This window comes from Lontra canadensis, unplaced genomic scaffold, assembly GCF_010015895.1.
Source record: "Lontra canadensis isolate GAN:19392208 unplaced genomic scaffold, GSC_riverotter_1.0 scaffold9, whole genome shotgun sequence".
NCBI classification, from domain to species: domain Eukaryota; kingdom Metazoa; phylum Chordata; class Mammalia; order Carnivora; family Mustelidae; genus Lontra; species Lontra canadensis.
Genome location: NW_022631003.1, coordinates 2348499 through 2361354, shown reverse-complemented (window position 1 = coordinate 2361354; position 12856 = coordinate 2348499). Strand labels below are relative to the sequence as shown.

At 38.8% G+C, this 12856-nt stretch overlaps 1 protein-coding gene across 3 annotated transcripts in view; it reads right to left on the bottom strand.

The window, feature by feature from the left end:
- LIN7A (lin-7 homolog A, crumbs cell polarity complex component) overlaps window positions 1-12856 on the bottom strand; it is a 120139-nt gene that overhangs the window by 26782 nt on the left and 80501 nt on the right. For 2 of the 3 annotated variants that reach the window (XM_032854688.1, XM_032854690.1), the window contains exons 3-4: window positions 11501-11572; window positions 8923-9132 (exon numbers count right to left, since the gene is read on the bottom strand). In XM_032854688.1, coding sequence (XP_032710579.1) covers window positions 8923-9132; window positions 11501-11572 — 282 coding nt within the window. The remainder of the gene's footprint in view (window positions 1-8922; window positions 9133-11500; window positions 11573-12856) is intronic. The other variant, XM_032854689.1, reaches the window with a different exon arrangement.

Here is a 12856-nt window from a genome sequence, read left to right as displayed (position 1 = left end):
ATATTGGCCAGTCCCACGTGGCAAGTCACGGACTTCTTTACCTGGGTGCCCTCACACAAACTCTCTGCTCTGAGGACAACGGACTCTTCCTTGCCCACTGTCTCAGACAGACTATCCCTAACGGTTATTAAAAGTACCTTCTCATACTCTCTTACACAGCACCTTATTTTCTTCTCCTTTTCCCTTTCTGGCACCTGTCACATGGCTTAATTATGAGGCAGTTTTATATCCAGAAGACTAAATTTTTGTGTTCTTTGTGTGTTGGTTCTCCCCATCCCCCATACCCTTGGCTTCCTTCAAACCACACCCAGGTGACAGAAAAAGGACTCAAAAATAGCTGAAAACCTTTGGCTGTTCCACAGAAAGAAATGGCAGCATTGTCTTTCATCATTCAAAGATGAGATAGAATTGGGGCTGGGGGAACGGCAAAGAGGAGGCCGAGGGGCTTCATCGACTGTATAGACAAAAAGTGAAAGGAGAAAAGTTCCCAAAGTGGGAGGGGAGGATCGGGAGGAAGGTGGACAAGATTCAGCACATGCTTGCCTAAGAGTGGAAAACCAATTTGCCCCCAGCCTGTGAGGCTGTCCTATTCCGTGATCTTGGACACCCCTAAGCCCTCTGGATTTAGCACACTGCAGAAGGCTGTAAAAATCTGGTCTTATTCCCTGGAGCTTACAAAAGTGACCTTACATGGAAAAAGGGGCTTTGCTGATGTGATTGGATTAAGAATTGAGATGAGATTATCCTGCGCAATCCAGGTGGGCCCTAAGTGCAATCACAAGTGTCTTTATAAGAGGGAAGTGGAGGAAGGTTTGACCCGGAAGAGAGAAAGGTAATGTTACCTTGGAGGCAGGGATTTGAGCGAGATAGCCACAGATCAAGGAATGTCTGCTGCCACTAGAGCTAGAGGAAAGAGAACAGGATTGTCCTCTAGAGACTCAGGAAAGGGCAGAGCCCTGCTCACTCCTTGGTTTTGGGTCATTCAACCGATGTCAGACTTCTGGCCTCTTGAACTCTGAGAGAACTCTTTTCTATTGTTTAAGCCATCAAGTTTGTGATAATTTGTTGGAGCAGCCATAGGACTCCTCCTGTATCAACTATCTGGAGTGAAAATCTCATTATTCTGGTCAGTGTAGAACTGAACTCAGTCATCAGGGTGATTTCCTTCAGGTTGGGAGAAGTGACAGATATATCACCAGTACTATATAGATTTATGTGTATATTCTCATTATCACTATCAGCATCACTTTCCTACTCTCTACCAGGCAGAAAGTTCCATGAGACTTACAACCTTTTTTATTTTGTTCACCATCTGTACCCAGGGCTTAGCTCAGCAGCTGTCATATAATAATTGCTCTACAAATAATTGTTGAATGAATGAAAAAAATTGCTAAAATAGCAGCACAAAACAAGGAAAACACAAACAACAAATGGTAAAAATAACTCTGAGAAAGACTGCACTAGCAACTACACTGAACCGTCAAAAACCCATTGTCAGCAAGCTAAGCAGAGATTTAGGTCAGTCTGACCCCATGTGTAGGAGTGCTTTTGAGCATCTAGAGATCTGTCCTTTATTACTGCCTAAATGTGAGTGTGTCCTGGCACTGAGCCATTTTCAGTCAGTTTTACCAGAACAATCTCAGTGGATGCTCAAAGCTCAAGTAGAGCTGTTCATGTCTGAGAACCATACTCACAGGGCCCAGGGCAGCAGGCTGAAACCACTGGGCGGGAAGGCAGCAGCTGTAGCCTGTGAGCTCTTGTCACCTGTTTTGTTGGGGTGGCCGACCTCACAAGCCACCTCAGGACGAAGGGGACCAGACCACCCCCTGCTCAGCATTGCCACGTACTGGAGGATATGGTGCCTGGTGCCTTGTGTGTGTCCCTCCCAAGGTCACTGGGATAATAAAACAACACAGTTCTATTTCTCGTGGTTCCTTCACAGTTGTGAGTGGAGTGTCTCGTGAAGACATCCAGAGAACAAAACTTTTCAGTACTTAAATGAAGTTCCAGCTTGCACTCCTATTTAATTATAACTGAAACAATCTGCCACTCAGTTGCCAAGAAAGGTGAAGAATCTGGAAAGGACTCCTAGGCAGAAAGAAGTGAGGGGAATAGCTTTCCTCGAGGCCCCGTGGTCTAGAACGGAGCTGGGGACTCTCACAGCAGGCCTCTAGGGAAAGTGAAGACGGAGGCTCTGCCTCTCTGCCTTCCCCCGCTGAGGTCTATGCCTGCTCCCCTCTAACGGGCAAGCGACGTGGACAGTGGTTGTGGGTCAGTCGGGGCTGTAACTGGTGGTTCCGGCCACGCTGTGGCCTCTGAGATTTCTGCGTCTGGCACAGAGTGGAGTGAGGGGTTAGCCAGATGCGGAAGGGCTCAAAGACATTCAAACCAAGCTCTTCAGGCCCCTGAGCCACCTGAATTCAAGTAAACCCGTCCTTTTCCAAAACATTACTATTTTTAGGAATAGTTCTTAACTTTTGAAAGGTCAAAGCCCCTCATGAGAGTCTGAGAAAAAGGACAGACCCTTTTCCCACCAACAATGCACTTATGTAAACCCATAAAGGTCAAGATACCTTGATTTTTTCCTACAGATAGATAAAAATATGAATTTATTAATGGCTGAGGTATATATTTACCTTTATGAATGAATAAGGCCAGACTGCCTGAGTTAGAATTTCCAACTCTATCATTCAGTAGCGGTATGACCTTGGGGAAGTTTCTTGATTGCTCTCTTCCTCAGTTTCCCCATTTGTAAAATGAGAGTACTAATAATAGCACCTATCACAAAAGATCATTATGTGGAAATAACAAATTCATTATGCACAGCACTTACAATGGTGTCTGGTGTCCAATGATTCGATATGGAGCCTTGTCTACATACAGGGACGGTTCAAGGCAATGAACAAAAATGTGCTATCATGAGCTGTGAAGTGTGTAAGCCTGACGATTCACAAGCCTGTACCCCTGGGGCCAATAATACATTATATGTTAATAAAAATAATTAATAAAAAAATTACTGTTGTCATAGGGCACACATTCTGATGTGGAGCTTAAATTTTCATAGAAATCTTAATACATTTCATAGTTAACTTTAAAAAATTATTTTATTTGTGTTTTCTCTTTGTTCAGGTAACAGGTAAGTAAGATTTTCACACAGATTTCCCTTCTGGGATACTGTAGCTCCTCAGAGCTCAAATCTAAGGAATTCTAATTTTTGTTTCGCCCTCATTCCACACCTGACAGCATTTCTGCATAAGTAATTTAGACTGTGAGTACTCACCCTTAACTTGGCATAGGTATTTGTAAAATGGGAAAAAAGCCAAATTCCAGGAAAACAATTTATTCTGTTCCATCCCTAAACTTTTGCTCATTCATCTGTTATGCTTAAAAATCAATTAGCACTGTGCATACACTGTATCAACAGCTTTATTTAGGATTAACTACAGAGCTGGGCAAATTTAACTGCAATTTTCCCACCAATGATGCTCTAAAAACACGCATGGATTTCAGAGGCTAATGAAGGCCTGTTCCCACTAGGACATATTTTTAAAGTTCTAGTGCTTTTATCTTTCTGTCTTCTGCCGTCTGCTTCCCACCTGCCCTCTCTTCCATCAGTACCAGTAGGATATCATATTTCAAGTTGATTCTTTTGAAATTTCTCTGTTTAAAAAGGATTACTAGAAAATAATTATAGAGTCATAGAAAGTTGAAAAGAAATAGAGAGGGAATCCCCACGTACCCTTTACTCAGCTTCTCCCAATATTAACATCTTGTAAAAGTATTGTTTAATGTTAAAAATAGAAAATTGATGTTGGCACAATCCATGGAACTTACTCAGATTTCACTGGGATTGACTTTTTAAAGAACTAATAGTTAACATTTGGTAAGCATCAGTTATGATCACAATAAAGACCGGAATTCAGTTCCTGTGTGTGTATTTCAGTGTGGGTTTCTGTGTATCCATTTCTCTCTCTCTCTCTCTCTCTCTCTCTCTCTCTCAATCTGTGTGTGTGTGTGTGTGTGTGTGTGTGTGTGTGTGTGTGTGTGTGTTTGTGCGGTGGGACGGGGAACAAACTCTGGCCTAGCTACCCATTTCATGCTCGACTGTTCTGGGGAACAACTGGGAGAATATCGTGTAAATGCCATTCGTAAATTGTAAAGTTCTAAATAAACAGAAAATATCATATTGTAGTAGCTTCCTAATCGTTCTGTCCAGGAAAAATCTCGCATTAGTAATGTGCACAGAGAGTAGTTGGAACCTACTTACCTGTATAAAAAGGGGTGTGTGGGGGTGTGTATAGTGGTCTCAGGGAAATTCCATCTAAGGACACAGAATCACAGTTACAGAGTTAGAAGGGAACTTGGGGCCAACTATTCCGGCTCTCTACACATACTCTAAAATACTCCTTCAGGGTGGTTCTTCTGTTCTCTGATTAAAACTTCAAATGATGGCCACATACTGTTTCAGGATTCAGTCTTTCCCGATTTATAGAGCTCTATGTGTTGAAAAGCTCTTTAGTATAATAAGCTTGAAATACCTTCCTTATGCCTTCTACCCAAGGGCCTTGGTTCTGCCATCAGGCACCTCACACAAGGCAGGATGACTGAAGACAGCCATCATTCCCCTAAATATTATCTTCTCCATCCTAAACAACTCCCTTCCTTCTTTAACATGTTCATTGGATACAAGACTGCTCATGTCTGGATGGACTTAATTGTTCTCCACAGGGATGGAACCAGGACTGGAGCACAATGGGGTGTGAGCTGAACAGCACATTCCAGAGCTGGACCAGTTTCCTCCCATGTCTGTACACTGTATTTGTATTAATGCCCTGACACCCACATTAACATGTTTTTGTGGTTTTTTTTTTTTTTAAACTTCCCTCATATTCCTCTTGAAATCAACTGAAATCCCCAAACTTTTTTTTTTTTTTCCTCTCTGGTTTTGATGGTTAGTCATTCCTCCCTGATTTTGCACAGAGGTAGCTAGTTTTGTGGGCACAGGAGCAAGACCTCATGTAGATTCTCATTAAATTAGGCCTATTCTACCATTCTACTGAGATTTTTACTTTTACTATCTGGGCTTTATCACTAAATTTATTTATTGTCTTTGCCGCCTCCACAATGGCTGCACCCTTTAAAAAAAAAAAAAAAGGGCTTACACGTTTTAGTCCTTTCTCAAAATTGCTGATGACATACTTGGGCAGAGAAGGGTGAAAAGAAGATCAATACAAAGCTATAAATTCGAACAGTAACATTTTGACCCTCTGTTAATGTTAGATTTTAATAGAGCATTCAACTCTGTTTTTACTGAGGGTCGACAGAAGAAGTAGCCCTACACAAAAGGCCTCTGTATTTTCTAGAAAATCGTATTAGGTGATTCAATGTCCCATTTGTAAGAATCCCATGGGAAATTTCTCCAAAGCTCAGGTTTAGAGAAAAAAAAAAAAAAATTCCCTCCAATGATAGCTGAGCTGGTACGAGTTTCCTTCTGTTTTGTCTTCCAAGACACTAAGAGAGAAACTGAAAATCACCTGCTCCATTGCTGTATCTTTTCTTTATATCTACTTATTTATTTTTCCCTCTTTCTATCATCCCACTTTATTATCTAATGTGCCATGTTAATAGTTCTATATATCCATTTTTTTTTTATCAGACATTGTGACATATCCTTTCTAAAAGGAGGCAGGGAATAAAAACAAACATACATAATCAAGACATACTTTCAAATATCTTTTCAGATGTTTAAAGACCCATGGAATAATTTCTTCACTTTTTAAGTAGGACTTTAGGAAATGTTCCCCAGAGTACTTGTACTAAAGTAGTTTAGGTTTGCTTCAGCCCTTCAGATCACTTTATTCTAATTTTTTTTTCTCAGTTTATAATGACACGTTTTCAAAATCTTCTATAGTAATTTCCTCAAATGGTACTTTAAGGTTGTTAAGAGAAATAATTTGATCATTTGCCAATCTTTCCTCTTTTTTTAGCTCTTCCATTATGGGGTTATTATTATTTTTTCTAATTAAGTACTTCTATCTGACTGAAGTTTATACTGAAAAGACTTCTGGATTAGGTGTTAGAAGCCCAGGGTTCTTGCCTGGGATTAATTACTCTTTGCATGGCTAGGAGAAACTCAAGAAGCTTCTCATCTACAGAATGAAAACTACCTCTTGATGAACATCTAGTCAATATTAGGCACTCTTAAAATGTATACAACTTACTTTTTAAAAACTTTAAAATATGTAGCTTATAACATATAGTTTAAATATATGGATGTGCAATACTTGAAACCCCAATTTGAGAAGCTTAAACCAGTCCAAGAGCTTGGCCACGTAAAAGCATTAATTATACTATTTCACTGAAAAAATGATGCTTTGCTTATTAGCAAAAGTATATCAGAAATGGATTCAAAATTGGTGAAACTAGTGACTCATTAACTACCATGATAAATGGAACTTCGCTGGTAAGATTAAGAGTTTTACATATACATGGAATATTAAAGACTTTTGGAGACACTCACCATCTTTGCACAAACAGGGTGCAAAAATCTTGAGGAGGCTCATAGCCCACACCATAGGATCAGTGGCCTAAGTCTGATCACTAAAGCTTCTGATTTCCAACTGCCCGTTTAATAGGATTTCTCATTGTCTGAGACTGAATGTAAGGGTAGCAAAATCCTAGCCCTGGAATGTTGTTTCATCTGCTTCAAGTGAACCTTTTCTCCCAGGTAATGACTGAAACATCTGAATGGACAGAGAACTAGAATTTGATCAACTTCTGAAAGAGACTGAATGAGCGCCTTTTTGCTAACATGTCTGCTGAAATAGGCCTACATGTAGGGGCGCCTGGGTAGCTCAGTCAGTTAAGTGACTGCCTTCCGCACCGGTCCTGATCTCAGGGTCCTGAGATCAGTCCTGAGTCAGTCTCCCTGCTCAGTAGGGAGTCTGTTCTCTCTCTCCCTCTGTTCCTCCCTCCTGCTCGTTATCTCTCTCTCTTTCAAATAAATAAATAAGATCTTCAAAAAAATAAAATAAAATACGCCTGCCTGTGTAGTAGAACTTGCCTTAAGACATACTTTTAGCAAGGCTAGCATTAACTATCATGGGACTACCGCTAACCCTCTTCAACCTTTTTCAGTAAACACCCTTACTTATCAAAGAGTGTTTCACCAAATTATCACAGGACAGTTCTTAAAAGACAGTCTGCCTCATTTTAATCTTCATCAGGGCCTTTCCTCACAACTCCCCTTATTGTGGCTAGAGAATTCAAGTGTAGGGGATGTTAGCTTATAATCATATGAATTTTGAGTGATAGAGACTGATGCATCTGATTCCACTCTCTAATACCCCCTGTAGCCTCCCAGATAAAAAAGTCACATGGTCATTGCAAGGAATAGATGAGAGATTATGAAATGCCTACAGCTGTTTCCTTGCAAATACATGGGTTAAACAAAGGCTCTTTAGCTCCCTTGACAGATAGTTAAATGTCAACCAACCACCCATTAAATCGATTTCATTGACATTTATCGTTGCTATATATAATCACAATTCTATTAATGTATTTTTGGTCCTTTTCTGTACTTTTCATTTTTTAAAAAATCTATATTTTCTTTTGATCTTCCCTATATTTTCAGATAAACTATAGTAAATTCATACACTGAGGTACAGATTACTTTGTGACATACTTGAATGACCTAGGTCTACTAGAAAGTTGGACTCTGAAATGATCAGTAGAACTATGCTTTGAAAAAGTCATAGTTACCTAAAGGTCAACAAGAAAGCTCATCTCAAAGCATTATTACATAGAAAAAAGTAAATGAAATGGTAATTTTAGAACTGGAATGCCGAAGGGACATAGAATTTTCATGGATTGATGATTTTGATGGCCATCGGAGGTCAGCAGAGTTGAATGAGTAGTCTGTGGTTCTGTAAAACTACTAGTTAGGCCAAAAAAATAAAAAAAGAAAGAAACAAACAAAATACAAGATATAAATACACAAGAATTTACCCTCTCATTACCAATATCACATTCCAGGTGTGTTTTATTTTAGATGTTGTGTTCTAAGCAGAGATCAACATGGCCACAAGTAACCCAGATCTAGTTGATTAATTAAGATCTTAAGTTCTGAGGAAAAGCTGTTAGGAGAATAATACACAGGTGAACACTGATCTGTTCCTATTTAAACTTCTGAAATTTATGCTTTCCAATTATTTTTGAAGTAAGTAGAAGTTAGGAGGAGAAAATGATTCAGATAAAGCTATTTCTTAAGCAAGTCCTTATTACATGTGGAGGTAATGGCATCCAAAGAATGCAAGAGTATGAAAAGAAAATATGTTCATACTTCTACTTTAAAATGTTATATATTTTAATCTGCCTTAACGTCATGCCAAAATGAAAATATACAGGATGAATATATAACATAATCAAGCTTTTTTGGGGAAGAGGCTAATATATTTTTATTAGAGCTGTACATTAAGGAATTAGCTGTGCGTTATCTTTTTCCATTAAAATTATCCTTCCTTTTTAATTAAAATAAAAAATACAGGGTGAGGAGTTTTACCTTTATTTCTTAAATGCATATATTTTTCCATAGTAATTTGAATAAAAAGTACCTTGGGATTATTATGTTCTTCTAAACATTAAATCCATTAGAGTGTCGTATCGGGGGAATTTCTACTACTTGGGATGACTCCTTGGAATGGTTTTCTAACTAGTTCACACTAATCATACCCAAACCAACGAAACGAAACCTGAAAACTATACAAAATGACTGCTTTTGTGGGTTTACCGTCCATCAACGCTGAGGAAGCCGTTTGGACGCAAAATTCTGCTTTATTCTAGGTTTTCAACACTGACTTCAGTAACAGCAGCGGGGAGAAATGTGCTCAGGGGAGAAAACCTCTGGTTATTTTAGGAACATACCACTCCGTTCACTGATAGCAGCTGGTCTCCCCTTTTGAGGCCTCCGTGTCTTTCGGCCACCCCTCCAGGAATGATGCGAGAGATATAAATGGGGGAATTTTGCTCCTTTCCTCCCATCACGTTAAAACCAAGGCCTTCATCAGTCTTTGGCAGTTCGACTACCCGAGGGTGGGAGTGGCCTTCACTAGCTGCAAAAGCTGCAACTGTTGCCTGAAAGAAAAGATGGTCATTTGGTAATAAAACGAGGGAAATAAGGCTCTTCGTACGCTTTGCAGTGGGTAGGTTCAGGCACCTCCTCTTATTTTTATAGCATTCTCCTGTGGAGAAAAAAAACACGGTGGGGAGGGAGCTTGCTTCACTTAAATGTCATCTATGAGTCCTTTCTTTGGCAAAGCCCTAACTGGCTATTTCCGGCTTTCTAGAATTTATCCATTCTGATACAAATGTCCCCCTTTCACCAAACTCTTTCCCAGGTACCTGAGGCAGCTGAAATTCCTCCTTTTCTCGCACTCCAAAATAGGTTTGGTCCATAGACTACCTCCGCACTGTACGCATGCTCTAACGATTCCATGTACGTGTTGACCGTGAGCACCGGAAGGGCAGAGATTACGTAATCCGCTTTTTTGTGTGACACAATCTTGCCCAGGGCTTGCACATAAATACTCATGAATATTTACTCAATGTACTTAGAAGCACTTATACATATAAACTCTGGCGGATACGTATAATCTCACTCTGGCCTGACCACTGGCTTTGCAAATTGAGTTTTGGGGTTTTTTTTGTTTTGTTTTGTTTTTGTTTTTAGGGTTTCTTTTTCTTTCTTTCTTTCTTTCTTTCTTGATTGAGGATACTTAGAGGAAAATAAAAGCTAACACAATAGATTCAAACAGATTATTAGTATTTCACATCAATGTTTGGCATTATTATGAGAAGTCTTCTTATCTGGTAAGGATGTTTTCCCCCACATTTTACATTTAATATTTCACCTCCTGTGGGGTTGTGGGCAAAAATGAGCAGCCTGTGGTTTTATAGCAACACGTCCAAAATTTCATTTAATATGGACATAGTTTTAAGACTCATCTATTAATTTTTAAAAATAAGTCGAAAACCCAACTTACCATTAGTTCCCACCCCTCATGGAAAGAAAAGAACAGCCCTGAAGTAGTTTCTACCAAGAAAAGATTCTCTGCCTGCTTCCTATTTTCCACTTGCATTCACCTGCCTTAACCACAGTTGATTAGAGGCCTACCATAAAGTGATTTACTCCACACTCTGAAAATACTGATTGCCAACTACTGTCCATTCTTTTCCACACACAGCATTGTCACATCAATTGAGCATTATGCTACTGTCTGCATTTAGTGAAATTTAGTGAATGATATGGAAATAATGGCTTGTTTTTAGCTACATGCATTTGCTCATGCAAACCTCGTCGTCATGCATAGATTTTAATGGCTGACATGGATGCAATGCAGACAGCCCAGAAACAACCAGAAAATATTGTGCTATTGCAACAGTATGCTACTATCCTGCTGTTCTACATGAATAAGAAATGAGAATGGTAAAACACTACATAATTCACTTTCCCCTTAATTAAACCATGTAGGGATCATTTTTCAGTGTGTGTTCCACTTCAGTACAAGCAAAGCAGGATATAATGATAATAACACTCTCTTTTTGTCTGGGTTCAAAACAAAACAAAACAAAACAACTTACAAATCTACAGTGTTCAGTTACAGAATGACAACTAAAAAAATCAGGAGAGGTGATATAACACAAAAGAATTCAATGGAAAATGCTGATTATTTTCACCAGTTCTTGTTTCTCATACATTATTAGAAAGAGAAGAGCTTTTAAAAAGCAAGTTGTTGTGCGTCTATTATAACACCTCTGTGTTTGTAAAATAAGAACTACATCAGTGATCTTAGCTTAAAACCGTTGTTTCCTAATGGTCTATTTTCCAGATAATTTCATGATCCCATTGCTGTAAGATTTCTGTTAGGGTAAGAGTTCCATTAGATTTCTCTGCTGTCTCTGGATTTGAGTCTTCAAGGAACAAATGTGGTCAGTACCACAAAAGGTGATGGGCTTTCCCATTAGGTCAAGGTCACATTCTTTCAGCAAGTTACCCACAGCTCCCGCTGAAGATAAGGAAGAATCCTAGGTCAGTCGGTCTCAGGGGGGTTCCCTTCAAGTCTGCCTCAAGTCAAATCTTTCGACTTGTGCAAATAAATCTTCATGCACTGAATAGGGAACAAGTTCTTTTGGATCAGAGACATGTGTCAGAAAACCACATATGATCTCATACAATGAACCAGTAGATTTGCTTGTGCCAAATGGACATTTAGTGAGTTTAATGAAATCATTCTCCTTTCTTAAGCTACAGAAGCAGCAGAAACGTTCAATTTTTCCATTAGGATTTTTACCTGGGAAGTAGTACTGGTTCTAGACTCTGGGCTGCCACTGATGTCTAAATTCTCTTACAGTGTACACACGAGAACACCTGAAACACACACGCGCACAATCAATTACTAGATCACTGGGGTCAAGTATACTTTCAAAGTTACTCAAGCCTTACCTTTGCTGTGGCCCTGGCACGGAATTCAGGACAGCCATTAACAGTGATCGTTTCATGCATGTATTGATACACCTAAAATGTTCACATAAAAAAAAAAAAAAGAATGGGTAAGAACATTACGAACATCAATTCTTTCATTGCAATAGGATGACAAATTTTCATTGTAAAACACAAGTTCTATGTCACAATGCAAAATAGATCTGGGTCAGTTATCCTGGTGATTGGGACCAAAAGTCCTTCCTTCCTTCCTTTTTTTTTCTTTTTTTTTTTTTTTTTTGGTGGGGGAGGGTTGCAACAGAGAAGACGAACATTTTTATTATTGGCTATCTGCGTTCATCAAATATAAAAACTTTTATATTTGGTTTTATAAAAACTACTTTGTCAGTAAGAATTTTTACCATTTAAACTGCTGTCTCAAATATGTGATAAAATTATATATATATATATATATATCCTGAATCTAAGGAACACTTTAATTTTCTTTTTTTTTTTTAAGATTTCATTTATTTATTTGACAGAGAGAGAGAGAGCGAGACAGTGAGAGAGGGAACACACACAGGGGGAGTGGGAAAGGGAGAAGCAGGCTTCCCTGCTTAGGGACCCTAATAAAGTAACATTTTAAAAATATTTAAAGTGTTTTTTAAAATTTTTTAAAATTTATTTTTAAAGTAACACTTTAAAAATAATTTTCAGGGCGCTGCGGTGGCTCAGTCAGTTGAGCGTGGGGCTCTTGTTTTCTGCTCAGGTCATGATCTCAGGGTAGTGAGACAAAGATAGAGCTCAGCACAGAGTCTGCTTGTCCCTTTCCCTTTGCTCTTCCCCCTCCTCCACTCCCGCTCCCACACTATCTCTCTAAAATAAATAAATCAAATCTTAAATAGTTTCATAAATTAATATTCCACAAAGCTGGGCTAACAATATCTTTTCCTTGCATGTTGGAAGGTATGTTACCATTCATGACACATATTCATAACACATAAATATAAAGATAAATGGTATTCGGGGGCAGGGACAAGTAAAGAGAGAGATTCTTAGGACTAGTTGCAGAGAGGAACATATCAGCTATGGGCTCATATTAACATTTAAATGAAATAAAAAGAATCTGGACTCAGAATGATATTATACTAAGCACATAGTTTTTGCCGACTAATGGACCAAAGATTAAGCCTTGCATTCTAACTGGGGAACTATAAGGTCCTGGTTGAACCACTTCAACAGTTTGACCTTCTTTTTGCCCATCTGAGAAATGGGTAAAGAATATTTATTTAGTATAGTTTTTTCTTGAAATAATACTTTCAAGAAATAATACTCTGGCACCTAAAGACCACTCCTTAAATAGCAGGTATTATTATCAAT